This window comes from Theobroma cacao, chromosome 8, assembly GCF_053813885.1.
Source record: "Theobroma cacao isolate CCN51 chromosome 8, ASM5381388v1, whole genome shotgun sequence".
Classification (NCBI taxonomy): Eukaryota; Viridiplantae; Streptophyta; class Magnoliopsida; order Malvales; family Malvaceae; genus Theobroma; species Theobroma cacao.
The window spans coordinates 2,646,208-2,672,746 of record NC_142646.1 but is presented as its reverse complement, the minus strand read 5'-3'; the positions used below and the strand labels follow the sequence as shown (position 1 = coordinate 2,672,746).

The following is a 26,539-nucleotide window of genomic DNA, read 5'->3' as shown; positions in this document are numbered from 1 at the left end:
AGAATGAGGTTGTTGAAGACACAATATAGGGAAATTGCTAAGATGATATCGCATTCGGCTTCTATATTCGATTGGGATGATGTCAAGAAATGTGTTACTTGTGATGATGATGTTTGGATTGGTTGGGTTAAGGTAATGATTCTAATTTATTTTACAACATTGTTATATTCTAAAGTTAAGCATATACTTGGTTTTGCATGGTTTTTTGATGCCTTATATTTGGTTATATATATAGAGTCACCCAGCTGCTGCAGGACTTAGAAATAAGCATTTCCCTCACTTTGATCAATTAGCCATTATATTTGGGAAAGATAGAGCAACTGGGGAAGGAATAGAGTCACCAGCTGATGTAGTGGAGAACATAAAAACTAAGGAAGTTGCATTTGCAGCAACAAGGATAGCTTTAGAAGCTTTCAGTGCATTGAATGTTGATGAAGATGACAATGGTGATGATGATGTTTCTCCTGCTCAAGCTTCTAATAGTGAAGGATCCACTGCTGTTAGAAAAAGGATTATAAAGCAAGGTGACAGAGAGGTGAGTCACAAAAAAACTAAGACAAAAAGTAATGGTGACAACATTGTTCATGCATTCCAATCTAGTGTGGATAAGATTGGAGAAATCTGTCAAGGTGCAAAAGAATGAATTGATAAATTAGCAAGTTGTTTTCAATTCATGGCTGAAGATGCGAGGTTGAAAAAGCGTGTAGTTGAGATAGTTTAGGGAGTTGAAGGTTTGACTCCCGAAGAAATTGTTAAGGCTAGACATATCATCTTTAGTGATATGTGAAAGATAAATTATCTATTTTCATTGTCAGAGGAATTGCAGAAAATTTATATAAAGGCTTTGCTTAGTGGCTCAATCTGAAGCAATGATGGGTATTGTTATTGCAAAGAACTAGTTATCAATTTAGGGTGAACTTTAACAGTGTTATTAACTTTGAACTCTTTTGTATTTGAACAATGGTGTGTCTATCCTTTAAGTGACTTCAACTTTGATTTTATTAAAACTTTATGACTTTTGGTTAAGAGCATCAATCAAGGAACTTCATTTATGATATTCAGTTATATGGTTTTGGTGATGTTATGCTTGATATTTTGTTTTAGCTTGATAGCAAGTTATTTTGAATTTATGATATTTTCAAAAGAAATTAATTGGAGATTGAGAATTATGGGTATTTTGTTGCCAATTTGCTATTGGTTACAAGAGAGGAAGCTATCACAATAATGTATACATATAAAACGTATTAAGAAATAAAAATAAAATATTATCTTCTAAAGAAAAATTTTAAAATAAAATATACAATATAAGAAATTATATTAAAAATAAAATATAAAATATATTCTTGTAATAAGAAATGAAAAATAAAATATATTTAATTAAAAATATATTTAAAAATGACATTATATAAAAATTAACAATAAAAAAATACATGTTAAACTTGTATTTTAATATATAATGGTAGTTTTAAAAATTAACATTACATACCTTGTAAAGTATTTGTAAAACAAACACTATAATATTATCTTCGTTGCATTTTAATCATTATATTACTTATATATCAAACACTGCAATGTTATCTTTTCTGCAATTACATTACATTGTAAAGTATCAGACGCTACCTTAATTCAACATCCAAAGTAGCAATGGGTCGGTAGGATAAAAGTTAAAACCCTCCTAATCAGGTTAGAGAAGTTCAAGCTTACAAGGCAAAGGATCGAGTTTAGTTTGATCGGGCCCATGTAGCGGGCTTCGCAGATTGAGGCAACCCATCTTTGTATCTGCCACTAAATCATTAATAATGGACAGAGAGCATTCAAATTTATTAATTATTTTGAAGATGATTTTAAATTTTAATTTATTAATTATTAAATTAATAATATATAAACATTAATTTTAAATTTATTTTTTATTTCAAATTTAGGTTCAAATATTAATAATCAGATATTAAGTATTGATTTATTGAGGGATAAAATTTTAATCCAATTTAAATTCAAATTTAGATATTTTAAATATTATGTTTAGAACAACCTATCTACTACTATAAACTAAAGAATAAATTAATTAAACGTTTGTTCCTAATGCTAATCTTTTGAGATTCATTAGAGAACTACTTAATCGAAATTAAAATTATTTAATATTTCACGTTCATGATAAAATCAATCAGTGTGTCGATTGAATGATCACTCATTATAATAATTTAGATTTAAATTTATATATTTTTTATTTTTTACAGTATTATTACATGTTTATTTATAGACTATCTAGATATAGCTTGACCTAAAATGATGTAAACTGTTTTAAATTTTTTCCATAATATATAAAAAAAATTAATTGACCGTTTCTGGACTCAGATCGCAGAAGAGTACACTGACCCTGTCACGGCGAGATGGAAATAAATAATGGAAGTAATGAAGTAATTAATTAATTAAACAATCAGCGACACTAGTAATCAACAAAAAATTAAATAAAATAAAAAACAAGGCCGTTGAACGTGGAAAATCCAGGAGACAAACTGACAAAGCCACACATTCTCTTTCTCTCTGCATCCAATTCATCGCCGAAGCGAAAAAAGTCTTTAAGGAAAAAGGAATCATTTATTTTATTTTATTTTTTTTTGCGAATTTCTTCTTCCTAGAAAATATGAAATGAAAATTATCACGGAAACCTGCCCCGGACCAGCAGCGTCAGCGTTTCTCTTCTTTTCCTTGTCGTTCCATTGGCCATGGGTGGTTCCTTTCTCCTCTTCTCTTCTTTCCTCCTCTCCATTTTTGCTTGTTTGCGAAGCTTCTCCCTCGTTTACGCCGATGCTAATCTCACCCAACCGTCTTTTACCCCCATCAACCGCGATCTCTACCATTCAAGGTATGTTTTCTCATCAGTTTATTTCTCATGGTGTGGAAATTTCAAAATTCTGTTATATCTTTGAATCTCGAGAAACAATTGGTAAAGTTTTTCACTTGTTTTCCTTCCTTTTTTATGGCGTTTGATTTAATATGAATATAGGATCATCAAATTCGTGCATCAAGGATCAAGCTTAGCATTTCCGTCCGTGTTAGTACTTAGTAGTCTAACGACAAAATCTTAAACTTGCTTGATATTTACTTTTTTGTTCTTTACCTTCCCTGGAATCAATAAGCAGAATATTCTAATTTTAATTTTCTTTAATATTTTGATCGCTGAATGAATCTTTTGAACCAAAAAATAATAAAACAGAGTTGGTTTGCTGCAAACTCCTGCGGAAATATATAAGATTGAAATACAGCTCACTAAGAGAAACCCAAAGTAGATTCAAGTAGGGAGATTTCTATAACAAAATGTGTTCTTGATTCTTCCTTAGTCTTCTGTGATCAAATTGACTGTCTGATCTTCCTTGCAACCAGAGATTTAAAGCCTTCTCTAATTTGAACTTTTCCAGATATGGTAGATTGAAGCTTGCCAGACTAGTTTTGCAAAGTTTACATGAATATCCTTGATTTTTTTAGATTAATTTGGCATGGTGAAAATTGCCAGACCATATTTGATTGTTTGATTTTGAACTTTCTGCCATGTTTTTAAGGTTAACTGGTTATTTAGATGTCTAGAATTAATGACATGAGAGTAACAGTCTGAGAATAGCCTGAAAATCCAAATGAACTAATCTTAGTCTAGATCGTTGAAACTTTTTTTTTTTTTATGGAAAGGTTGTTGAAATTTATGACTTACCAAGTTTCTTAACATGTGAAGGATCTAGTTCAGAACCAAACAAATGTTTGCCTTTTTTCAATCTTTGGATCGGGTGTGTGATTGGAGTTTGAATTTTAGAGCTTTATTATCTTGATTTCTTGTTTTACTAGAATGGGGGTTTTAATTTACTTTTATACTGTTTTGCAGTAATGATTTGATTGAACAGATAAAGTCTTTGGTCCATCGACACCCTGACAAATTTACTGTATGTGGACTACAACTTCTATATTTGGTAACAATTATTCTGTGGTCATTTGTTTTATAATAATTCATACCATAAACAGGTAGAAACAATTAAAGCTGGGAACAAAGGCTACAGAGCAGAGATCACTGTTGTTACTTATTGTCGAAGTAGGAAAGAGAGTGATGAGAGGTCAAAGTTCCGGATCCTTCTTGTAAGTTTCCTGCATAATCACGTTGTACTGAATAGTAATATAGGAAGAAAAATTGATGTTTTTGCTTTCTAGTTATTAAAGATTTTAACAAATGGGAATCTAATGCTTAAATTTGCATACAACCACTGTAACTGTGAACCCTGTTTCTAATCTGATATGTAGTTAATAGATGATCTCAGATTGGTATTTGCTGGTGTTCTTGACAGATGATTCCTTGTCTTCCAGAGTTTTGGGCAGCATGGGAGGGAGCTTATTACATCTGAACTGGCATTGCGTATCTTGTCAATCTTAAGTGAAGAACAGTTTCTAACCAAGATGGACCGAGCTTCCATAAATAGGGCCCTTGATAATTTGGTTATAAAGGTAATTTCTATTTACCTGCAAGAACAGTTCTTGGCTTCTGTTTTCCCACAATATGAATGTAACTGGTTTCTGTATGGTAAAGGGTGTTTGTTTATGCAAATTTAGTTAAATTCAAATGTAAATTATAAGCTTGCTATAGGAGGCAGTATGAATAAAATTTTGTTATCATTGTATGGTCCTCTGCCATGAATTCCAGAATAGATTCAAATATTCAAAATCCTTTCTCCCCCTACGCCACCTAGTGGCATTTTATTTCTTAATATTTAGACTTCATTTTCTTTGATTTCTTGTGAAAATTAGAGTTTTATCAGTGGTATCTGCTTTGCCATCAAAAGGTCTTACATATTTAACAGCAAATCTTATTAAGGAAAAGCTTCCTCTGTCTTGTTTGTTTGTTTATAACTTGCAAGATCATTATTTTTTCTCCCTGGTTAACTAGTCAATAATTATTGCGAATTTATTATCCTCTTAGATTGATTCGCAATTGGTAATATGTGTCCTAGGATCCAATCAAGCATACATGTTCTATGAACATGTGATGCAGGATATATGCTGTAAAATTAAAATAATAAAAAAATTGCCTGATTTTCTTTACTTATTTTGAGAAATAGTACATTGACCATTAGTAACTTGAGTGCTAATGTCAAATAATATGGCAGGTAGTGCCAATGGAAAACTTGAATGGCCGCAAGCTTGTTGAAGCAGGAGATCTTTGTGAAAGGAGAAATGGTAATATGATTTCTCTTATAAATATAATATATCTATGACCTTTTGGTAAGAAGTTAAAATTTTTTAAATTGATTTCTTTGGCAGGGAGAGGAGTTGATCTCAACCGGAATTGGAGTGTAGACTGGGGAAAGAAGGAGAAGGTTCATCATACCTCTCATTTTCTTCATGCAAATCCTATTTCATATAGTTCTTACTGCAGTTGCATGTTTAAGTTTTATCTTCAATTACATGATAAGGTTTTACACTTAAATGGTTTCTTCAATTATAGGACTATGATCCATACGAAGAAAATCCTGGAAGTGCTGCTTTTAGTGAGCCTGAAACCCAAATCATGCGGAAACTTGCCATATCATTTGATCCTCACCTATGGGTTAATGTACACTCTGGGATGGAGGTGAGTGATCCTGAAATCCATGTTAGCAGTTCTTTCTTTTTTCTTCATTTACCAATTTTTGCCTTAACTATTGTTTAATGCTGAAGCCGTTCTTCCCTAAGAATTGCAGCCTTAAAGTGCTTTTTTGGCCATTGAAATCTCTGGGAAATAATCACATGTAGTAAAAGGCATTGTTTTTTTTTACCTGAAATGTTTTGTCTAGAGGAATTAATGCAGTTAGTGTGCAATATGCAACCATACATGATAAAAACTCATAAAGGAAAAGATGATCTTTCTAATCAAGAGAAAACTTTGGATGTAGAATTTGGATAATGTTGGTAAGAGCGTATAATAAAAGATTTAATATCCTGTCAGAAGATGATTGATTCTTGCATTTTATAATGTTTTAGTATCTCCGATTGCTTGTAGTTCAGTTTTTGAATCAAACACCAGTATGTTTTTTGGAAGAATTGCCATCTCTGCTTGAGTATGAATTGATTGGGCTGAATTTAACATATATTGGCTTGGTAAAGTTAATTTGAGATATTTCTTTCATTTATATCCTAATCAACGATGCTCAAGTTTGCTTTAGCTTTTTGGTCCTTTTCTTTTCTCTTAGGGATCGATCTGATGTGCTCTGTATGACATCTTCTTGGTTTATATTATAATTCATGTAGGCACTATTTATGCCATATGACCACAAAAACACAACGCCTGACGGATTGCCATCACAGCAAATGAGATTGTTGCTTGAAGAACTGAATAAAGTTCATTGCCACAAGCGTTGCACTATTGGTTCTGGTGGAGGTTCTGTCGGGTTTGTATTTCTCTACTTTGAAGCAATGATGACTTGTGATAGCATCATGCTACTTAAGTATGTAACGTATATTTATAGTACTCCAAGAACTTGAGGTACAGGCATTGGCAACTAATCATTTTTACAGCTTCGTTATCATTTCTTCTAAGTTTGTCTTTTGGAAGCCAACTTTTCTTAAATATTTCTATCCTGTACAAGTAATTTATAGTTCATGCCAATGACTTCATTCTTGAAATGCTTTGTTTTGTATACTAGACAACTCTATAGTTCAGTGAATTACTATTTATGCAACCAAAGGCGTGAGATTAAAAGTCTAAAAGGGGGGTTTTAATGGCAATCTTTCTGTTTTCGTCACCAAAAATAAAAGTAAAAAAGAAATCTGTGTTTTTTATATATTTTTCTTGTTTTTCATTCAATCTGATCCCGCTAAAATATGAATGTTACTAATTTCAGGTATTTGGCGCACGGGACAGCAACAGATTACATGTATGATGTTGCAAGAGTACCCATGGCATTCACCTTTGAGGTATTCTCGAAATGCAAACTCTCTTTTCAGATAATAAGTTAATTAAAGCAAATTTACCTCATTAATAGAGCCATACCTTGCATGTTGGGTTACAGATCTATGGAGATGATACAGCCTCAACAAAAGACTGCTTTAAAATGTTCAATCCAGTTGACCATACCACCTTCAAGGTATGTTACCTTGCCTCTAAATTAATTGCTTACACTTTTTTTTTTTCATTTTGTTATTCTTAATATAAGTCCACATATATTTACAAGTTCTTGAACTCTTTTCTACAAGAGGAAATTATAGTTTATTGATGATAAAAGTGATTGGTTTATTTTCGGTAACAGAGATTTTGTTTGGGTTTTCAGGGAGTTGTCAATGACTGGTCTGCTGCTTTTTTCACAATTTTTAAGCTATTACCGCATCAGCTTGATGTCCATACCAAGGCTGCTGTATCTAATTTGGAGAAATGGGTATCCATAGATGAATATCTTGATGGTTACTTAATGGGGAGGAGAAACAGATACGGGAAGAAGATGGAGGTGCTTGAGGTTGGAATGCAGGAAATAAGAACATATTTCAGGCTTTTCTTGTTATCCTCAGTGCTGTTACTGTTTATGTTCTGCTCCAGAATTTCAAAAAGTAAGGGTGGCAGACAAATTGTTTCAGCCATGCCTCTTTGACATTTTACATAGAATGCAAATGAGAGAGAGCTGTATGTTAATATTCTTTGGTCCATAAAGATGTATGCTGTGATTTGCGAGAGTGAATAGAGATATTCTTTGTATGTGTTGGTTACATTCTTCTTAGATAATGTAGATATTTTTTGACGATTCTTTGCTGGGTTCAGAGTTAATGCTTGCTTTGCTGCAATGGAAACGTGATTTCAATCTTTTATTTGTTAGTAATTTTTTCTAGTAAAGAGATCACTGTCATTTGCAATTAAGCCACAAGAAAGTGCGTGCAAGTTTTTCATAATTTTGAGGTCGTTTGCGGGCAGCCAGAAGGTTCGTAGCAACTGATATTGACAGAGAGAGGGAGAGAGCGAGAGAGAGAGAGAGAGAGAGAGAGAACAGAGGCTTAAGACATTCGTCACTGCTTTGCAAGACATTGTTTTCTATATAGAATGGTTATTGTTTTGAAATATAATACGAGATACAGAAAACGAATCAGTTTCTATTTGTAATGGTGAAGAAAAATTGTTTCTATCCTAAATGAAAGGAAGAGAGGGTCGGGCTTCATCATGTCTAACGTATGATAGTCCTGACATATGACAAGTTTCCCCATTCCCACCTTCGGAATACAGCTCCTGGAGTTCAATCACTCGTAAGAGTCACACGAGGATGACCCTGCATGGCAGCATGAACTGAGGTTCCTGCAAAAGGAAACCAATATACAGATATAGCAGAAGACTATCATGATTTTTTGCTATATAACGGCATGGCTGAAGAGTGCCCATTCACTTTCAATTCAACACAGACTTACTTGTTGATCATTTTAATTTAAGGCCCTTGTCAGCCAAAACTGCTTGAAAAATTTGCTTGCTTCCAAGATGGCATTATATGAAATGTTCATACATCAGAGAAAGACCACGGCAACTAACCTCAAATTGATAACTCAAACATCAGTTGGTTCCATCATCAATTGCTTTAGTTATATGGATTATTGATTGTCATCTATGACTTCACTTTCTGTTTCATGTATCTCAGAGCAGACCGCAACATTGCCCTAGCTTTCCTATCAGGAGTGCAGCCGGACAAAATCATCTCTTCATAGACAGCTGGGACCTGAACCCAAACCATACAGATTATCTTTAAATAACAAGACATAAAAGTTACAATTATTAATAGATGATATGGTGCAATGAATTACAAAAATATAGTAGCAGCAACAATCAAAATCAGTATCACAGATCTATTAGGTCTTTCAAGATTTTAGTGAATAGGACACCTAGTAAATGTTGCTACATGCAAAGAGGAGAGAGGGGGAGAGATGGTTGTGGGAACAAAAGATGCGAGTTTATGGTTGCTTTCTGTTGAGAGTGACTTCACTATCAATACTCAAATCTGCAATAACCATAGTTAAATGAAAGAGAAGAACACAATAACTGCAAAAAGCAAAGACAGTAGGCAACTAATCCAAGTGGCCAAGCATACAAAAAGCACAGAAAAGATTACTTGCGACACAGAAAGCAGAGGCTAATATCTCATTCTCATAGCAATAAGGACACATTAATTGATACCTTATGAAACTTGTCAACACGTATAAGAGATTTCATGAGTGTGGTATAGGTGACAACATCTGGTTTCACATCCTGTATATAAATTGAACCAAATAATAATGTCATAAGTATCACTTAGAAAGAATAGTACTAATATTTTCAAGGCAGGCAAACAAAGGTAACAGGGTACTAACATTTTCCTTCATATATTGTAATACAGCAAAGGCCTCAACATCCCTTCTATCCTCACCAAAAGCATTTATTAGTGAATTGAGAGCCAATAGATTAGGCTTTAGGCCATCAGCTCTCATAATCCTTAATGCATTTATTGCTTGCTCAGATAAACCCTGTTCAAAAGTAAACAGAAGGATGATAAGTTATGCTCGATACATCTCATCCAATAGAGCTAGCTCTAGCTAAACCACAAACTTTAAGTAGAATAATAAACTGACAGGCTAATAGAAAATGCAGTCTTTGTGCCAAGCAGATCATTTGACTAGTGTCTTTTGTTCATCGCGAAAACATAGGCCCAAATCAAGTGTCTAAGATTTTGACTCACTTGCCAACATACATCTGGTCCACTTTGTCCAACAATTTCCGACTAAACAGGAAACATGCAAGAGATTTCTCAAGATACAGACCATATTGAAGAGGATCAAAATTGTCAAGAAGTCCAGACTACTATGAAATCACCAACTCAAAAAGGCTTTATGAGTGACACAGCTAACTAAGCCTCCCAATGATGGAGCATATACATGGTATAGATGCCGTAGTGTTGAAAAATGAAAATTGAATCAATAATAGGATAACGTACCCTTTGTGCATAGGCATTTATTAAGGCATTATACATGGTTAAGGAAGGTTTTAACCCGGCAGACTTCATGAGTTCCAAGCACTCCATTGCATCACTAAACCTCCCAGACTTTCCATATATATCTACAAGTGTGGTATACGTCACAATATTAGGCAACAAACCCTGACTCTGCATCTTCCCCAACAAGCTCTTTACATTGTCCCATCTCTCCTGTCCTCCAAATGAATTTATCATAATATTATACGTAGTAGTACATGGTGAATACCCACTTTCCTTCATTTCCTCAAACAATTCCTCTGCTCTGCCATGTCGCCCTGCTTTACAATGGCAATCTATAAGCGTATTCCAAGTAACAGTATCCGGCTTGATCCCCTCTGATAACATTCGGTCAAACGTATCCATTGCATGATCAAGACAGTTATACTTCCCAAAAGTATCAATCATCACATTATAAAAATGCCTATCAGGTTGAATCCCATTACTCTTCATTTCCCTCAGAACCTGAAACGATCTTTGCCATTCTCCTTTGTTTCGATAACTAGCTAAAATCCTACTATAAACAAAAGAATTCGGCTGCACATTATTCGCTTCCATCTCTTTCAGAACAATTCTTGCACTCTCCCATCTGCCGGCATTCGCATAAGCATCAATTAAAAGACTATAAGTATGCTCATCAGGTGAAACCCCACTTCTCTCCATCTCGGATACAACTAACTCTGCATCTTTCAAAGAACCCGCTTTCACATACCCTTTGAGAAGCGCATTATAAGCTCTGGTTCTCGGCTTCAATCCAGTTCCTTTCATTTCCTCGAAAACAGCTTCAGCCTCCGCAATCCTCCCACAACAGCCTAACGAATATATAACCGCCACAAGAGTAGCCGTTTTCGGGTTCAACCCAATTGCCTGCGCCATAGCTAAAAACTTTAAAGCGTGGCTTGGGTCATTCGCTTTAGCGAAACCAACGATTATATCATTCAAAAGCTGACCATCGACCTCAATTTTATCACACTCAATTTCCCCATAAAGCTTCTGCAAAAGAGATGAATCAATCTTGTTGCTTCTTGTGAGCGATTGAATTATCAAGCTGTAATTCACGAAATCCGATTGGTAACCGTCTTGACGCATTCTTGACATCAGATTAAGAGCCTTCTCGAGATCGTTGTTGCGTGCGCAGGCGTTGATTAAGGCGTTGTATGTTAAGGGAGTAAGGGTCTGCCTCTGTGAGAGTAAAAACGCTTCATACAGCTTCTCGGAGCGGCCAAGCGCGTGGATTAGAATCGAGTAGAGAAGCTCGTAGGAGAAACAAAGGTTGTGTCTTTGAAGCCATGAAACGACGGCGTACGCCAAGTTGATAGAAGAGGAGGAGGAGGATGAAGAAGAGGAACACATAGATTTCAATAGAGAGTGCCAGAGAGGAGCAGGTACCGCGCGGTATGACTCGGCCAGCTGGAACTCGATAGGGTCGAGTGAAGTGGGTGAGGCTGAGTCGGAGTCCGAGTCAGGCTCCGAGTTGGAGCTGGAGAGGTAGTTGAGCAGTGGAGTGAAGTCGTAGCGGCGCTTGTGAATAGAAAGAACATCGCTTTGGTCATCATCTTCATCGTCATATCTGTCTCTATCTTTATCTTTATCGATTGAGAGGCTGATGGACGCTTCGGCGGCAGTCGCGGCGGCAGCCGTGTAGATGGATGTTTGGAGACTGACGTGAAGGCGTGTGATTGGAGAAGATAGTTGAATAGAGGGGAAGCGAGCGGGGAGTGGGGGTGGCAGCAGGAGCATTCTCTTTATTTTTTCTGCGTTGCCAGGACTTCGGAGGGAGAGCGAAGGAATTTGCTTTTTCGGTTCTTAGCCGGTTAGTTTTGTGGTGGTTACCGTGGCGAAGTAGATCCCTTTTTTTTTTTTTTTAAATTAACAATAAATTAGAAATGCAAGACTATTCAATAAAGAAAATATAACGTGTATATCCTTTATGTACTCGCGCCCTGCGGGATCATCTACGGAGGAGATTTTTCCTTTTCATTAATTTTTTCAAAAGCTGATAAAAAAAATTAATAGTATAATTTTCTTTATTAGAATTATCAAAACCATGTTATAAAAATTTAAGTGATTCCACCAAAGATATATAATTAGATTATTTTTTCAGGTCATAATTCCTTTTATTATTATTAGCAATTAAGAAAATAGTTAAGTATGATACTTTTATCAATATTTTGCATGAGAAGTTTGATAATTTATCAATCTATTCTCCTTTTTATTATTATTATTATTATTATTATTATCATTATTTTTAACATTTGGAGAAGTTTAAAGAGAAAAGAAACAATCTTTATCATTCTAATTTATGTAATTGGATGTAAACTTGTGAACTTAATGGTAATGAAGTTTTATCCTTTTAAGAGTATTGAAACAATATTTGATAAAATTATATATGTATATATAGTCAAATTATTTAATTTAGTTAATTAAAAACAATATTAATTAAACATTATGAATCACTAAAAACACATTTTTTTTTGAAAAGACTAAAAACACATTTAGTTCATATAATGAAATAATCATTATGTAAAAATAAAATAAAATAACAATATATATAGTTTAATTTGTGAAATAAAATTACTTTTTTAATATTATTTCAATGATTGATTAGTAATAATAATTTTGAAATAACAAATAAATAAGCAATAAAAGAACAAAAATATCTTTTATTATAATTTATCAAAGTAGTGGGTTTAAAGAAAATATACATAATATTGTAAAAACTCCTAAAAAAACTTAGGCTCAACCTAAATTATCAAAATAACCTTTTATTTAATTTCTAATTATAAAAGGATTATCGTGTGTTTAAGCTTCTAAATTATCCAATAGAAAGTATACATAACATTGTTGTTAAACATTATCGGGTGTTAAAGCTTGGTTAATATTTTCAAACAATTTTGTTAGTCTACTCTCCTCATTTTCTTCTTTTTTAAGCTTGCTCTCAAAGAAACCTTTGATTATTTACGAAGTAAATAAAAGATATTAATTAAATTTTATTTCCAAATATAAAAAACGAAGTCAAGGAGTAATTAATATCTTACAAATTCATGAATGATCTATATATTATTATTATATATAATAAATATTGTATCCGCAGCTCAGATACGTCGTCCCTTCCACTTTCCATAATAATTTTCTCTTGATTTGGGTGGTAAGCAAGGAACGATAGGCTTGGTCAGGGTAGAAGATCCTCGAACATTATTGCATTCAGATGTAACATTCTTTCCTGGAGTTGACGAAGTTATGGTGTTGTTGTTCAGAGTTATATCAGTGCAAGGAACGATGCTACTGCAATCCAGTTTGATAGCAACGTCAGTCGCAGACGTCCCTTGAAACCCACTGAACGTCACGTTGCTTATCTTTACAGCTGATTTCTGCATGCAAACATTTTTTTTTTTTTTGTTTAGACCAAATATTTGTAGTACATTATTCATCAAATTATATTTTCTATTTCAATATATATATATATATATATATAAAGAAAATAAATGAGAAGTTATTATTTATATTATTATTACCCCTTCTCGTGGACAAGTTTTGTGAGGACAGTAATGTTGATCAATAATGATAGGGTTTTGAACGTTGACAAGTTGAATGCCATCGAAGGAAATATTCCTTGCAAACCCAGAGCCTCCCTGTAGAAAAGAAAAATGTTTGAGAAGAGTAGCGATCAGATATTTTTAATTAATTCTATTAAAAGAACGAGAAAATTTATATTTATATTTATATTTGATATACTTTAGTGTGGAAGAAAAATATTACCGTCCATGTCTTGATTCTGGCTCCGTTCTGTGTTCCATTGAAGGTAGAATTCCTCACATGTACCTCTTCCACCGTTTCGAATTTTCCATTTTTCCCAAGACTTCCCACACTGCAATGATGAATCTTCTTATTAGGTATAGTAATCATTAATTTACTTTACGTTGTAAAGAAATATATAAAAGGTTAAATATAGGAAATTAATGAGAAATTACCTGATTCCATGACCAGGACCGCATGCAATACTTGTGATGTTGAGGTTGGAGGTACTACCATTGATGGCGATACAGTCATCTCCTATATTATACAAAATTTTTAAGAAATTAAAGGTATAAAAATCAAAATATTATTGCAAATAGTAATACTTTCCTGCTCTCTTTGTCTTTTATATATTTTTTTTTTGTTTTCATAAAAATTAAAATAAATTTTTTGATTTTAATGTATTATACATTGAAAATTGGAAAAAATATAAATATTCAATGTTTTTTAATATAAAAAAACAAAATGACTAAAAAAGTATTATTCAAATTATACATACAAGGAAGAAAATTAATAATTGAGGTTCAAAAGTGCGTATATTTTATACAAATACCAGTTCCAATGAAAGAATCTGAAATTTGGAGTGAAGAGGATGCAGAGATGTCGATCCCATCGGTGTTAGGACTGTCTTTGGGTGCAATTAGTTGAATATGTGAGATATTCACGTCCTTGCTGCCATTCAGGCTAACGTGATTCCCTGGACTGTTTAAAGAGGTGATCCCATGCACTTTAAGATTATCACATTTGTGAAAAGAGATAACCTGCACCAATAATTAATTCAAAAAACAAAGATAAATTAATGTTACCAAGATTTATGCAATAAATTATAAAATTAATCTAAACTATTTTATTACCGCTGGTCCGCACTCTTTTGGTGTCTGAAAATTGAAAAAAAAAAGAAAATTAATTAATTAATTAGTTTATAATCAATATATAATAACATGTATGTTATGTATGCAAAATAAAAATATACTTTTTCCGTCCTTTTTTTTTTTATCTATCTTTTCTTTTGTAGATGTTCCAAAATGAAGTATCTTTTGAAAACATCTGATACTTTTATTTTTTTCTATATTACAAAGTTTTTTTTATTTTTTATATTAAAAAGTATTGAATATTGATATTATAATTTTTTTTTTCAAATTTTAACATAAAATAAATCAAAAGCAAAGTTTTTATCTTAATTTTCATGAGAATAAAAAATAAGTAAATATTTAAGAACAGAAAAATATTAATTAATTAATTAAGTATATGTTCAAACTTTATTCCACCAGGCAGCACCCTTGCCATCGATTTGTCCTGGTCCATCGACGGTAAGACCAGCTACATTTGAGAAGCACAACCAGCAACCATTATCACATTTTGTCCAAGTATTATTGTTTGGTGCAACAATATTTCCGAGGACCTGAAAAACACATTATTGTTATTTCAGTCAACAAAAATGAAAAAGATTATTCATCAATAAAAGAGATATGAAAAACTGCATATATAATTTACATGAATGTGAATGCTCTTTGACTTGCAAGGACCGGAGAATTGAACTTGCTTCAACAAAAAAGTTTTGTTCGAAGGGATTTCCAAGGTTGGATTTGGTGTATTAGTTGCTGCACAAAGAGCCTTCCAAGCTTTCAAAAAAGCCTATACATGCAAAAAAATTCAACACATAAATTAATTAATTCTTTGTTTTTCAAATATATTAAGAAGAACAATGCACGTGCTTTAAAACCTAAACAGATGAAAATGTTTTTTAATTACCAGCGAATCATCTGTTTTTCCATCACCAACAGCTCCGAAATCAGTGACATTAAGGGATTGGCAATTAGCGATCCCAAGAGCAAAGCTAAAGATCATAAAAGCAGTAAACATCGCCTGCAAAGAGAAGAAAGAAAAGGAATAATTAAGAAAAAAAACCTTCAAATGATGTACACATTCATAAAAGAAAAAACATAGCCATGAATGTAATTGAGGGTTCTAAATTCGAAAGGCTTCTCACCATCACACTCAAAGCTTTTCTTCTTTCTTCGATTGGTAAGTAAGAGTAATGAGTAGGGTTTTGTGATCCTTCTAGCTAGTTTCTTTGCTATTTATAGAGGTGTGCATGCATGGATGTAACTCCTAACTATGAGGGATTTAATTAATTATTTAGAAGTTAAATTTGGTAATAAATTTATTTGAAAAATAAGATTCTTTAATAGATAAGATTTATTGGTAATGTCCACATCAGCATATCTTACCCGTGATATTATTTTGTGACGGATTAATAAATTTAGACAAAATCCAAATTATCTATTGTTGTTGGGCCAACCTTAAAATACATTACGGCCCATCTAGCAGCCAGGTTTTGCTGATACCTCGCCTCGGTCCAATCTCTTACCCAATGGGTTGCCTTGTGAAACCAGCCTCTTTAGACTACTATCAGGCCTGGGTACGTCTTTTTATTTTTTTCTTTTAAATTTTTTTAAGTGTTCTAATTTATTTTATTTTAAAAAATAAGCATGTATATTATAATTGTTTTTAAATTTTTATATTAAAAAATCAAAGTTACAACAAACATAACCAAAAACCCTTGCCGCTAATTTTATAAAACAGCCAGGGTTAGGGTTTTAAGGAAGCGAGCCGAGGGTATCAATCAAAGTAGAATGGGGGCATAAGGATTTTTCTAGCTTTCCGGGAAAGTGGTGAACTCCTGTCGTGGTTAGCGGTGAAAAAGAGGAGCTTCAATCAGTTGAGTTGGGTGGCTTTGCATTGGATGACTCGCTAGGGTTTCTAAAGTGCAGCTCGCCATGGGAGGATCTCGAGTTCAAGTTAATAAGCCTCACAAGTCTCGTTTCTCCTCCAAATCTTCTCGCAGCCTTCACAAAGTCTCCCAAAAAGGTACTCCCGCTATGTTCTACTTTAATAATTCAAATTTATGATAATTTATTTATTTTTCTTACTTTGCGATTTTATCACTTTTCTTAATATGACTTTTTGAATCTTTTGGTGAATTAGATAAGAATCGGATCGCAAAATCAGACCGGAATGCAACGAAGGGAGCCCGAGCTGCTCGGCTTCAGCGAAGCAAGATGGTGAATGGCAATAAATTAACTATTTCTGTCAAGAACAAATGTGGTAATTATCTCACACTGGAAACTGCTATTTCATTTTGCAGCTGAGAGAGCAGACGAGGGCAGCTTTTTTGAAGGAGAAAAGGGCTTCAAGTGGATCGGCCAGCCCTCCCCGTCTCATTGTAAGCTTTTTGTATGAATTAAATTTTCGGAAATGTTGCTTTGAGTATGCTGTTTTCATCCTTGTGGTTTCTTTTATGACAGCTTCTTTTCCCGCTTTCTCCATCTGTGAATGTAAATTCACTTGCTGAAGATCTTTTGAGATTGCTATCAACAGAAGGTGCTGGAGCTTTGTCATCAACGGTTGCTTCTTCTGAGTACAAACTGCGAGCAACGGTAGGCCTCATAACTCCTTTCTCCGCATTGTTAGTTAAAAACAGCTGCTATATATGAGAGGGTTTTGGGCATTATTTTTCTTTAATTTGTTATTTTCCGTGATGGACATCTGATTTATCATTCTTAGAAGTTAGATGTAACAGCTTTCAATCCATGATATGAAGTGCTAAAATTTGCAAACTAACTTTTAAGTTGTCCATTCTAGGTACTGCAAGCTCCTCATGGGGATCTATTATCATGTATGGAAATGGCCAAGGTACATATTATCCACAGCATGGTGATATTGTGTGTTGACCTGGTTTAGTGTGATGCTTCTTTGTTTTATTTTGTTCCAATTAATGGTTGACTGCCTTTTGAATTGTAGGTTGCTGATTTGATTGCTTTTGTGGCATCAGCTACTGAAGAAAGCACATGTGACTATATTGATTCATTTGGAAGTCAATGCCTTTCAGTGTTCAGGTCTCTTGGTTTACCAAGCACCGTTGTCTTGATTCGTGTATGTTCTCAGTTTATGACTTTATGTGTTGGGTACATGTGACATTTCTACGAAAGCAAGTAACGGGGTTAAAGTTTTTTTCTCCAGGATCTACCTATTGAGCTTAAAAGACGAAATGATGCAAAGAAGACCTGTACTTCTAGTCTTACTTCTGAATTTCCAGAGGATTGTAAGTTCTATCCCGCGGATACAAAGGATGACTTGCACAAGGTGATTTTATCTGCCATTGATATGCGTGTGAATGAATGAAATTGAGATTGAATGTGCTTGTGACCATTTATTCTCATGTTTTCTTGCTTCTAATACTGTCCACTGATGCGTTGATTGCAGTTTATGTGGCTTTTTAAGGAGCAAAGGCTCACAACTCCTCACTGGCGAAATCAACGACCTTATCTCATGGCACAAAAGGTCTTACTAATTCTTGCAACTTTTTTCTGGAATTCTACTTCATTAGAGGTAGCATGGTGGGGAAACTAACAAATGGTCTTTTTCCAATGCAAATCTTGCAAATCTAAAGGAAAAGTTGAATTATAGGTTGCACACATTCATTTTGGGATGGGTGGTTGCCAAATTCTTTTACATTCCTGTTAATTTTATTTCAGATTACTTGTTTCTGCCAAAATCTTTGAAGGTTAAATTTTACATGCTTCTATGTTTTAGGTTGATATGGTTCCAGATGATTCCAATCCAGGAAAGTGTACTCTTCTTCTCACTGGTTATACACGTGCTCACAGCCTATCAGTGAACCAGCTGGTAATCATATCTCACTAAGCTTGTGCTTTTATGTGTTTATCGGGTGGTTTGTTTCTTAGCCTCTTTTACATTAGGTTCATGTTTCTGGTGCTGGGGATTTCCAGTTGGGAAAAATTGAAATTTTAAAGGATCCTATCCCTTTAAATGCTAGAAAAGAGCATAATGCTATGGATTCTGATGATATTCAAGATGTTGAGGTAAAGAGAATTCCCCACCATATCATAAACAAGAAAGTGTTTATTTTGTATACCGGGTGGCAATGAAGTGGGTAATAAACCTTTTCTTTTTGATTCTTGGTTTATAGGTTATTCGTTCCCTAGCTCCTGATCCGTTAAACGAGGAGCCTTTGCTTGTTGAGAATGTTCCAGATCCACTTGCTGGAGAACAGGTAACATAGACAAGTACCAAAGCTTTAAATATCATGTTCCTATCCTATTATTACTAATACTGTCATAACTTGCTTTATTGGCATGTACATGAACATAGTTACTCCTCCGGCTCCTCATTCTTGTTGAGGCAAACAGAATACTGACTTCCCTAATATTGTTTCATCTCATATTAGCTGCTGCCTGGAGGTATATGACATGTAATAAAAGAATGTTTTCAACTATTTGCCAAATGTGGTCTTTTTGGAGTAATAGTAATCTTCATGCAACTAAACATGTAATAGGGAATGAAGTAGGCTTCATGTTAAAAGATACTGAGTATGCTTAATACTTGAGTATAATTGAATTGAATTAAGACATCAGAACCAATAGTTATATTTTCATACTTCTGCCTCCATTTTAGAGGTGTGCCTTTGATAAAATGTTTAAGTTGCCACTTGCCAGCAGTCCAACCTTCACGCTATTTTTGTATAAGCTTAGCGAGCTGACACACACACACACACACACACACATACATTTAGTGGAGGCTGGGGATGTTGAGCACTACTTATAATGTTGTGTTATTCTGACAGACATGGCCCACAGAGGCAGAAATGGCTGAGGCTGATAGAAATCAAAAGCAAAAGAGGCTGAGAAAGAAGAATCTCCCTCGAGGCACTTCTGAGTATCAGGTCTGAACTTTCTTGCCAATTTTTGGGACTTTAAATGGCTGCTGTCAACCTATATATTTTTATTTATCATATTGATGCATAAAGACCAAGTTGTGATGAATTCACTGTCTTTGCAGGCTGCTTGGATCATAGATGATACAGATGAAGAGGATTCTGATGCCAAGGATGAGGATGCTGATGACGACGACGAGGATGATGATGGCATGGTATTGGATGAAGGAGAAAGTGGATTTCCTAGTCAAGAAGGCACTAATAATCCAGACTTTGAGGACCAAGCTTCCTTGTACTTAAGGGACTCTGATGAAGAAACTGAAAATGATTCAGTGATGATGGTGCGTCTCTCTAATGCATCTTTTACGATGCAACTTTTACATAATTACTTGTAAGGAAGTGTTGGCTATATGTTCTTGCATATGCTTATAGGTGTTTATTTGTTTTGCTTGTAGTACACTGCTCCATCCATGGCATTTTATTTTATTCTCTTAGATGCTCAGAATGTGAATATTTTGCCTTTTCTTTATGCAGGAAGGGGAGAATTTGACGAGGGAGCAGATCGAGGCCGAGATTAAAAAAATTAAAGAGGCACATGCTGAAGATGAGGGTATTTATCCTTTTTGACTAATAGTAGAGTTTGTTCGGAGCATTGCTAATTATTTGTTGTCAACTTTTGTATAAAGTTGGAATAATCTACATGTTAATGGGGGAAAAAACCTGTATTATAATCTTGAAATTATCTATTGTGGCAGAACACAAAATTTTTACTCTTCCAATAAGTTTAAGCCACTAAATTTTGATCTTCAAAGTCTAGTACAGGTGAAAGGGCTTGCATATTAGTTGGCTATTATAAGTGAAAATTATGAGATTGGGCAACTCTCCCTATACCAAATGCACATGCATATGCATTTTCTCTTCCACTCTTTTTAAATCATCACATCTATGTATAAGCACCACTTGTCATCTAGATGCAAATGTACTGTTGATTAGTTGTTAACACTTAGTTTGTAATTTCAGAATTTCCAGATGAAGTGGATACCCCGCTAGATGTTCCTGCTAGAAAGCGATTTGCCAAGTATAGAGGCCTCAAGTCCTTTAGGACATCCTCATGGGACCCCAAAGTAATCTTATTGTGATACCTTTGTAATAAGCTATATAGTGGGTTAATTTTAAAAGTGTTATTAAAAGCTTACTTGGTGATTATTAGGAATCTCTACCTCCGGAATATGCCAGAATTTTTGCATTTGATAACTTTGCAAGAACACAGAAGCATGTTATTGCAAAAGCCTTAGAAATGGAGCAAGAGAGCAGAGACAACCGTGTACCAGCTGGTTCATATGCAAGGATTTATATCAAGGATATACCTCTTGATATTGCTTCAAAATTATGTGCAGTTTCAAGGAGAGCCCCCATTATATTATGTGGTCTCCTGCAACATGAGTCTAAGATGTCTGTCCTACATTTTAGGTATCTTCTTTCATAACACATTCCTGTTTACACTTTTCTGGTTATGAGTAATAGCAATCTACCCCATATTGGTTTTTTTAATATGAAATTTTTTGCAGTATAAAGAAGCATGATAGTTACGATGCTCCTATTAAATCTAAAGAAGAATTCATATTTCATGTTGGTTTCCGCCAGTTTGTTGCTAGGTAATGATCCTTTAAACCTTACTACTGCCTTAGATTTTTGCCAAAATTCTGAAGCCTGTCTTTGTTTCTTTGTTGCAGACCAATATTTTCGACTGACAATGTCAATTCAGACAAGCACAAGATGGAAAGATTTCTTCATGCAGGGCGTTTTTCAATAGCTTCAATATATGCTCCTATTTCTTTTCCACCTCTTCCTTTGATAGTTCTGAAGGGTGCAGGAGGAGCCAGCACACCTACAGTTGCTGCTGTTGGTTCCTTGAGAAGTATTGACCCAGATAGAATAGTTCTAAAGAAAATTATTTTAACTGGGTATGGATTTTTTTTTTGATAAAATTTAATTGAAGTTGTTATGATCTTGTATCTTATAGTAGGATTCTACTGTTTAGTTTTTAATGCAAATATCTGTTGAATTAATACCTAGAATTTCAGGCTTAAGAAAAACTACCTAACAAGTGTAGGAATCATTTTAGTAGCTTGGATTTGTTAATTTGGATTAAATCTTGATGCAGTTACCCTCAACGAGTATCCAAGTTAAAAGCCACAGTACGATATATGTTCCATAACCCAGAGGATGTGAGATGGTTCAAGGTAGGATAATGTTTGCAAGTGCTGTAAAGTACTTTTGTTTAATAGTGGAATAGCCAGTGGAAGAATTACTGTTGCATGGATTATTATTGAAATTTCCTGATTTGGATGTGGTTGCAGCCTGTGGAAGTGTGGACAAAGTGCGGTCGCCGTGGTCGAATTAAGGAACCTGTTGGTACACATGGTATGTGATTTTCCTATCAAATATACCTATGTAGCCTATGTGGCCATCAAATTTGTGGAACCTATTATTTAAAGAACTCATTTCATGAGGAAGTGTTTTCTTGCCATCTATCTGCTGGTAACATTTTCTTTTAAATCCCTTCTTTCTGGAGAGAAAGTAAGAGTGGAGAGAGGAAAGTGGTTATGCATAATGTCTTGAGGTTCTTTGGAGATTATACTTTTTCTTAGGACAGTGATGTTTGTTAAAATTAAGGTATCTACGTCAGTGGTTTTAGCTTTTTGTTATGCTGTTATAAATGCCTTCAATTTTTTATCATCCGTAGGAGCTGAATGTGTTGTGTTATGTACGACTGACATAATGCACGGATCTTTTTCTTTTGGTTGCAAGATGTTAAAATGCACTAGTCTTTGTGGAAAAAGCTGAGTACTGATTTTTCCATTTTTTATCAGGCGCAATGAAATGCATATTTAATGGGGGCCTTCAGCAACATGACACTGTTTGCATGAGTTTATACAAGCGTGCATATCCTAGGTGGCCGGAACACCGGTTCCCTGTCCTAAATGCTTGATCAAGAGCTTCTGTTTTCTAAAGATAGGAGACATGCTTGCTCATGTTGGGAATGAAGCACCGGTTCAGATTATCAATTCCGAATTTCATGTTCGCTGTTTATAAGCTACATTCAGTTGGGGGAATGGTCCAATTTACCCTGCTGTCTTCTTCCTCTCATTGCTGTGTTAGGGTGTTTGGTGTATATCCTATGTGGCGTAGTTTAATAATATATATATGTTTTTATTCGACAAAAACTGATGAGGGAAAAACCAGGAGGGAAAAGAAAAGCTCTATTTTTGTAAACTGATCAGATTTTGTTTGTTATATTTGCTCTGAGCAATGCTATATAATTTCCATTATATTTAATTGATTCACACAGCATAAAGATCATATTCTGTGAAAAGAAATGAGAATTCTTTATGGGGTGGTTATTTAGTACATCATTTCAAGCAGAGTAACCCACGTCGGATGGACTTGCCTCCAAGGAGCCAAATGCAAGGAGCTCCTCGTTCTGCTCTAGCTTGGCCATGTCCTGCTCATCCAAGAACACCCACGCTTCAATCCCATCTCCTAATCTTGTATCCATGAAAACAACCGTATTCGAGAACACAGTCTCTGATTTGTTGGAAGCAGTGCAAGTAACCCACGCAGGCTTTCCCCAGCCAAAATCTATCTCATAAAGACCAAAGTTGCACCAACTAGTAAACCCAATAAAATCAGTCTCACCAGCTGCACCATACGATGCCTTACCCATCATCTCCTCTATGTGCTCGCAAAATTTAAGCAATCCTCCCTCTCCTTGTAGGCTCTTAACGAAATCACCATCAGCTTTTCTTATCTCTTTCCTTAGATGGCAAACCAAGTCATCCAACTCTGTTTCTTCACCCATCACCAGTGCAGTCGCCATGCACAGGAAATTTCCCATCGAATTCTTTGGGACTGGCGGCACTGCCCTTCGACGAAGGTTCACAGCATGGTTTATAACAGTTGGCTTCTGGAAATCGGATTTTGCTTTGAAAGTAGCCATGAGACACTTGCAGAGGAGGGCTGACACGGCCTCGACTCGTGTTGGATCTGGTACACTTGAACTAGCTGTTTTGGCCTTCAGAGAAGCTATTGCCGAGGCGTCAAAAACAATTCTCCTCGACCAACATATTCCTGTTTTGAGAAATGGGGTAAACAGAGCTAGAATGGTTGCCTCCTTGGGGTATGCCTCGCTCTGTGGAAAGACAAAAGAGGCATCGAAATTGGGATATGCAGCTTCTTCACCAGACTTGCGAGTCACTGCAGCCCAACATCTGAGAAAGGTTGTAGCCGCAGGTCCATCGGCGATCATGTGCGAGAGAAATGTGCCAATAACAATGCCACCGCAGGCAAAGTTGGTAACTTGTATCATGGCTACATAACCTCCTGCGCTCGTTGCAGTCCAACTAGCCTCAGCTGGAAGGAGTTCAGGGATAAAAGACGAATCAGGGTGCCTGAGAAATTCATTAAGAGACCAATCAACTCGAGCCTCAACATAGTAAGCTCCCTCATCGTTACAATCAATGGAAAGACAGTCTTTGATCCTTCCAGCGAACGGATAGAAGAGAGTTAAGGTTTCTGACAGAGACTGCTTTAGCAGTTGTGACCTTTTGGAGTTGAAGGCAATAATATCAGTTAAGGGAATGCTCGTTTCTTGGTTCATATAAAAGAAGACCATAGGAACATAAATTAGAGGAATGAACTGATCCAAGAAGGAAATCCTGTGAGTTCTAAGATGATGGGGTGTCGGAGAAGCGGGCTTGATAAATTCTTCGGAAACTACTTCGACCTCCATAACCATTTTCTCTCAGGCAGGAAGACAGAAAGCCAGACACTGTTAAAAGTATGTACCCTTGTAAGTTTTAACAAAAACTCGAGTTTAAAAAGAAGAAAACTGAGTGACCTGTTTTTTCGTTGTCATTACTCCTGAGATCTCCTTCAAGTGATATAGGCCTATATAGCATTCAATGCCTTCCTTATACTTTTAACCCAGATTATATAATCTTTGACCCAGATTCTGAACTAAAAATTAGAGGGCCCCTTTTCTTCTTTGTGCATTTTTTGGTTAAAAAATTTGATATAGTCAAGGGACCTTGAATGCAATTAATTACTAGTCGTAGACTTTCCTGCCTGCCTAGTGTCTAGTTGCATCTTTTCCCTTAAGGCCGAAAGTGCAAGTTCGAGAGTTTGATACAACACCTTCTTCAGATTTTATTGTATTACTGTAAGAACAAATTTGCTCTGTTGTTAAATATAAAGTAACCTTAACGTTTGATCTATTGGAAAGATGAGTGTGAAAATTCTCTCCTCTTGCCCTGGTTGACAAAATTATGGTAATAGATTTCACCAAGTCAGAGAGAAAAAATCACAGTAATCATTTTAGTCTGAATCTCCTACGAGGAGTCCTTAAATCTGACAGCTACAAGCTTTGCAGAAGGACGCGAGAGAGTTTTCTAAGTGCGTTCCCTTACAGGTTTATAAATTGAAATCAAAGATCAAATTTCGTTCTCTCATGTGCCTCTAGAAAAAGATCGCCTCTTCTAGCAGAATTTAAAACTTAAAACAATCACCAGGACAAACAACAGTAAGCTTAATCCTGAGGTTCAAAAGGACTCGGATCCAGGGAAGCAAATGAGAGGTTGTAATATTGCCATGTCTTGTTCATCCAAGGTCACCCATGCTTCTATTCCATCACCATTTCTTGTTTCAATCAAAAACACCAAATTCTGAAACACTAATCCATCTATGCCACCAGGACTCACCCACATGGGCTTTCCCCATCCGAAATCAGCTTCATAGATACCTACCTTGCACATACTGCTAAATGCAAAATAATCAGCTCCTCCATTAGAGTGCACTTCCCCTAACTCTGTGAGACACTCGGGGACCTTTTGGAAACCTTTCTCACCTTGTAATTGGTCAACGAACTCACCACTAGTTTCCATTATCGATTTCCTCAGAAGAGCCCCCAATGACTGCAACTCTAAATTGGCCACTGCGTGACACTGTGCAGTTGCCATCCAAAGAAGATTTCCAATTGAATGTTCAGGCAAGGATGTTGCCGTTTTTCCACGCAAATTAACTATATGGGACAAAACAGATGGCCTTAGGGATCCATATCTTATTCTGGAGGCAGCTGTAACACATATCCATATGAAAGCTGATACAGACTCAACAAGAGTTGGATTTCGCACAAATGACGAGCTAGAAGCTTTGGCCTTCAGAGTGGCTATGCCTGAAGCATCAAATACAAATCTCCTCGTAACACACTTGCCAAATTTTAGTAAGGAGGGCCATATAGCCAACATTGTATCGCTTGGCAACAAACTATTCTGTGGGAAAAGCAGCGGTGCAATGAAACTAGGCCTTGGTGCTTCACCTGAACCTCGAGCAGAAGCCGCCCAGGCCTTGAGAAATGTGGTTGATGTAGGGCCATCAATGATCTTATGCGAAGTTTGCGTGCCAATGGCAATGCCACCGCATTTCAGTATGTTTACTTGAATCATTGCGACAGGAATTCCAGCATTCGGTGTTTCCAACCGGCTGAGGTTAGAAGGAAGCAATTGCCGTATCATTTGGCTGTCAGGTTTGCTAAGAATTTCTGATAGAGAACAACTAATCTTGGCCTCAAAGTACTGAACGCCAGAGTTGTTGCAATCAATGTAAAGACCGTCTTTGATTCTTCCTGCAAATGGGTAAAAGCTAGTCAAGGTTTCTGATAGAGATTGCTTCAGCCTCTCTAATCTTTCACCAACAACACTCATATTGTTAGAGTCACAATTTATGGGCCTGTAAAAGAGAATCATTGGAACATGTGCAGATTGCATAAGCTGATCCAAAAGGGAAAGCTTATAGGTTCTCAAGTGATGGGGTGTTGGGCATGATGGTTTGATGCTTTCCTTGGACATGATTTCAACCTCCATTTTCTTTGTTTTTCCTGGTTTTCTTATCAGTACATCAATTCATTTAGCTTGATGACGCTTTTAAAAAGTATTCTGATCGTGGATACCTAGGAACAAGATTAAAA

The 26,539-nt window shown here is 35.4% G+C and overlaps 5 protein-coding genes and 1 pseudogene across 7 annotated transcripts; 2 read left to right on the top strand and 4 right to left on the bottom strand.

Moving 5' to 3' along the window:
• The first annotated feature begins 2,488 nt into the window (after nt 1-2,488).
• LOC18591694 (Zn-dependent exopeptidases superfamily protein) lies at nt 2,489-7,748 on the top strand. 2 transcript variants are annotated; one of them, XM_018125290.2, is made up of 12 exons: nt 2,731-2,863; nt 3,725-3,776; nt 3,872-3,929; nt 4,009-4,119; nt 4,345-4,482; nt 5,142-5,211; nt 5,296-5,351; nt 5,480-5,605; nt 6,262-6,401; nt 6,855-6,927; nt 7,023-7,097; nt 7,281-7,748. In XM_018125290.2, exons 1-12 carry the CDS (start codon nt 2,806-2,808, stop codon nt 7,593-7,595), a joined length of 1,272 nt encoding a protein of 423 aa, XP_017980779.2. In that variant the 5' UTR covers nt 2,731-2,805; the 3' UTR covers nt 7,596-7,748. The 2 variants fall into 2 exon arrangements, with proteins under 2 accessions (XP_017980778.2, XP_017980779.2); XM_018125289.2 differs by lacking the exon at nt 3,725-3,776 and having other exon boundaries at nt 2,489-2,863.
• A 260-nt stretch (nt 7,749-8,008) lies between these two features.
• LOC18591693 (Pentatricopeptide repeat (PPR-like) superfamily protein) lies at nt 8,009-11,863 on the bottom strand. The gene is made up of 5 exons (XM_007017948.3): nt 9,948-11,863; nt 9,328-9,480; nt 9,155-9,226; nt 8,516-8,699; nt 8,009-8,287 (listed from the first exon to the last, which is right to left on the bottom strand). Exons 1-4 carry the CDS (start codon nt 11,721-11,723, stop codon nt 8,589-8,591), a joined length of 2,112 nt encoding a protein of 703 aa, XP_007018010.3. The 5' UTR covers nt 11,724-11,863; the 3' UTR covers nt 8,009-8,287; nt 8,516-8,588.
• Nucleotides 11,864-13,078: 1,215 nt separating this feature from the next.
• Nucleotides 13,079-16,092, bottom strand: LOC18591692 (putative polygalacturonase At3g15720). The gene is made up of 10 exons (XM_088809036.1): nt 16,081-16,092; nt 15,531-15,644; nt 15,273-15,413; nt 15,037-15,180; nt 14,633-14,656; nt 14,332-14,539; nt 13,955-14,036; nt 13,743-13,851; nt 13,499-13,615; nt 13,079-13,354 (listed from the first exon to the last, which is right to left on the bottom strand). Exons 1-10 carry the CDS (start codon nt 16,090-16,092, stop codon nt 13,079-13,081), a joined length of 1,227 nt encoding a protein of 408 aa, XP_088665162.1.
• A 229-nt stretch (nt 16,093-16,321) lies between these two features.
• On the top strand, nt 16,322-22,854 carry LOC18591691 (pre-rRNA-processing TSR1-like protein). 2 transcript variants are annotated; one of them, XM_088809211.1, is made up of 21 exons: nt 16,322-16,649; nt 16,767-16,843; nt 16,927-17,004; nt 17,087-17,218; nt 17,424-17,474; nt 17,583-17,714; nt 17,802-17,924; nt 18,045-18,122; nt 18,375-18,467; nt 18,572-18,664; nt 18,772-18,855; nt 19,426-19,524; nt 19,641-19,856; nt 20,050-20,125; nt 20,536-20,639; nt 20,726-20,985; nt 21,084-21,170; nt 21,249-21,479; nt 21,680-21,758; nt 21,876-21,939; nt 22,389-22,854. In XM_088809211.1, the coding sequence occupies exons 1-21, from the start codon at nt 16,559-16,561 to the stop codon at nt 22,505-22,507; spliced, it is 2,367 nt and encodes a 788-aa protein (XP_088665337.1). In that variant the 5' UTR covers nt 16,322-16,558; the 3' UTR covers nt 22,508-22,854. The 2 variants fall into 2 exon arrangements, with proteins under 2 accessions (XP_088665337.1, XP_007018006.3); XM_007017944.3 differs by having other exon boundaries at nt 18,542-18,664.
• A 69-nt stretch (nt 22,855-22,923) lies between these two features.
• Nucleotides 22,924-24,313, bottom strand: LOC18591690 (limonoid 7-O-acetyltransferse-like). The gene is given in 2 exon segments (XM_007017943.3): nt 22,924-22,957; nt 22,960-24,313. Coding segments are annotated over 2 exon segments (1,383 nt in total). The 3' UTR covers nt 22,924-22,928.
• Nucleotides 24,314-25,102: 789 nt separating this feature from the next.
• On the bottom strand, nt 25,103-26,435 carry LOC18591689 (limonoid 7-O-acetyltransferse pseudogene; annotated as a pseudogene).
• Nucleotides 26,436-26,539: the final 104 nt, after the last annotated feature.

Bases quoted from the DNA above. Each gene is read 5' to 3' on its own strand.
- LOC18591694 (XM_018125289.2), top strand. From the start codon at position 2,724: ATGGGTGGTTCCTTTCTCCTCTTCTCTTCTTTCCTCCTCTCCATTTTT. The intron at 2,864-3,871 runs GTATGTTTTCTC...ACTGTTTTGCAG, and splicing joins CGCGATCTCTACCATTCAAG to TAATGATTTGATTGAACAGA. The intron at 5,212-5,295 runs GTAATATGATTT...TTTCTTTGGCAG, and splicing joins TCTTTGTGAAAGGAGAAATG to GGAGAGGAGTTGATCTCAAC.
- LOC18591693 (XM_007017948.3), bottom strand. From the start codon at position 11,723: ATGCTCCTGCTGCCACCCCCACTCCCCGCTCGCTTCCCCTCTATTCAA. The intron at 9,481-9,947 runs GTACGTTATCCT...ACTTTTGAACAG, and splicing joins TAAATGCCTATGCACAAAGG to GGTTTATCTGAGCAAGCAAT. The intron at 9,227-9,327 runs GTTAGTACCCTG...ATTTATATACAG, and splicing joins TACAATATATGAAGGAAAAT to GATGTGAAACCAGATGTTGT.
- LOC18591692 (XM_088809036.1), bottom strand. The intron at 14,540-14,632 runs GTAATAAAATAG...TTATTGGTGCAG, and splicing joins CAAAAGAGTGCGGACCAGCG to GTTATCTCTTTTCACAAATG. The intron at 13,616-13,742 runs GTAATATTTTTC...TCTTTTCTACAG, and splicing joins CCAGAATCAAGACATGGACG to GGAGGCTCTGGGTTTGCAAG.
- LOC18591691 (XM_007017944.3), top strand. From the start codon at position 16,559: ATGGGAGGATCTCGAGTTCAAGTTAATAAGCCTCACAAGTCTCGTTTC. The intron at 17,219-17,423 runs GTAGGCCTCATA...TGTCCATTCTAG, and splicing joins AGTACAAACTGCGAGCAACG to GTACTGCAAGCTCCTCATGG. The intron at 18,123-18,374 runs GTCTTACTAATT...TCTATGTTTTAG, and splicing joins CTTATCTCATGGCACAAAAG to GTTGATATGGTTCCAGATGA.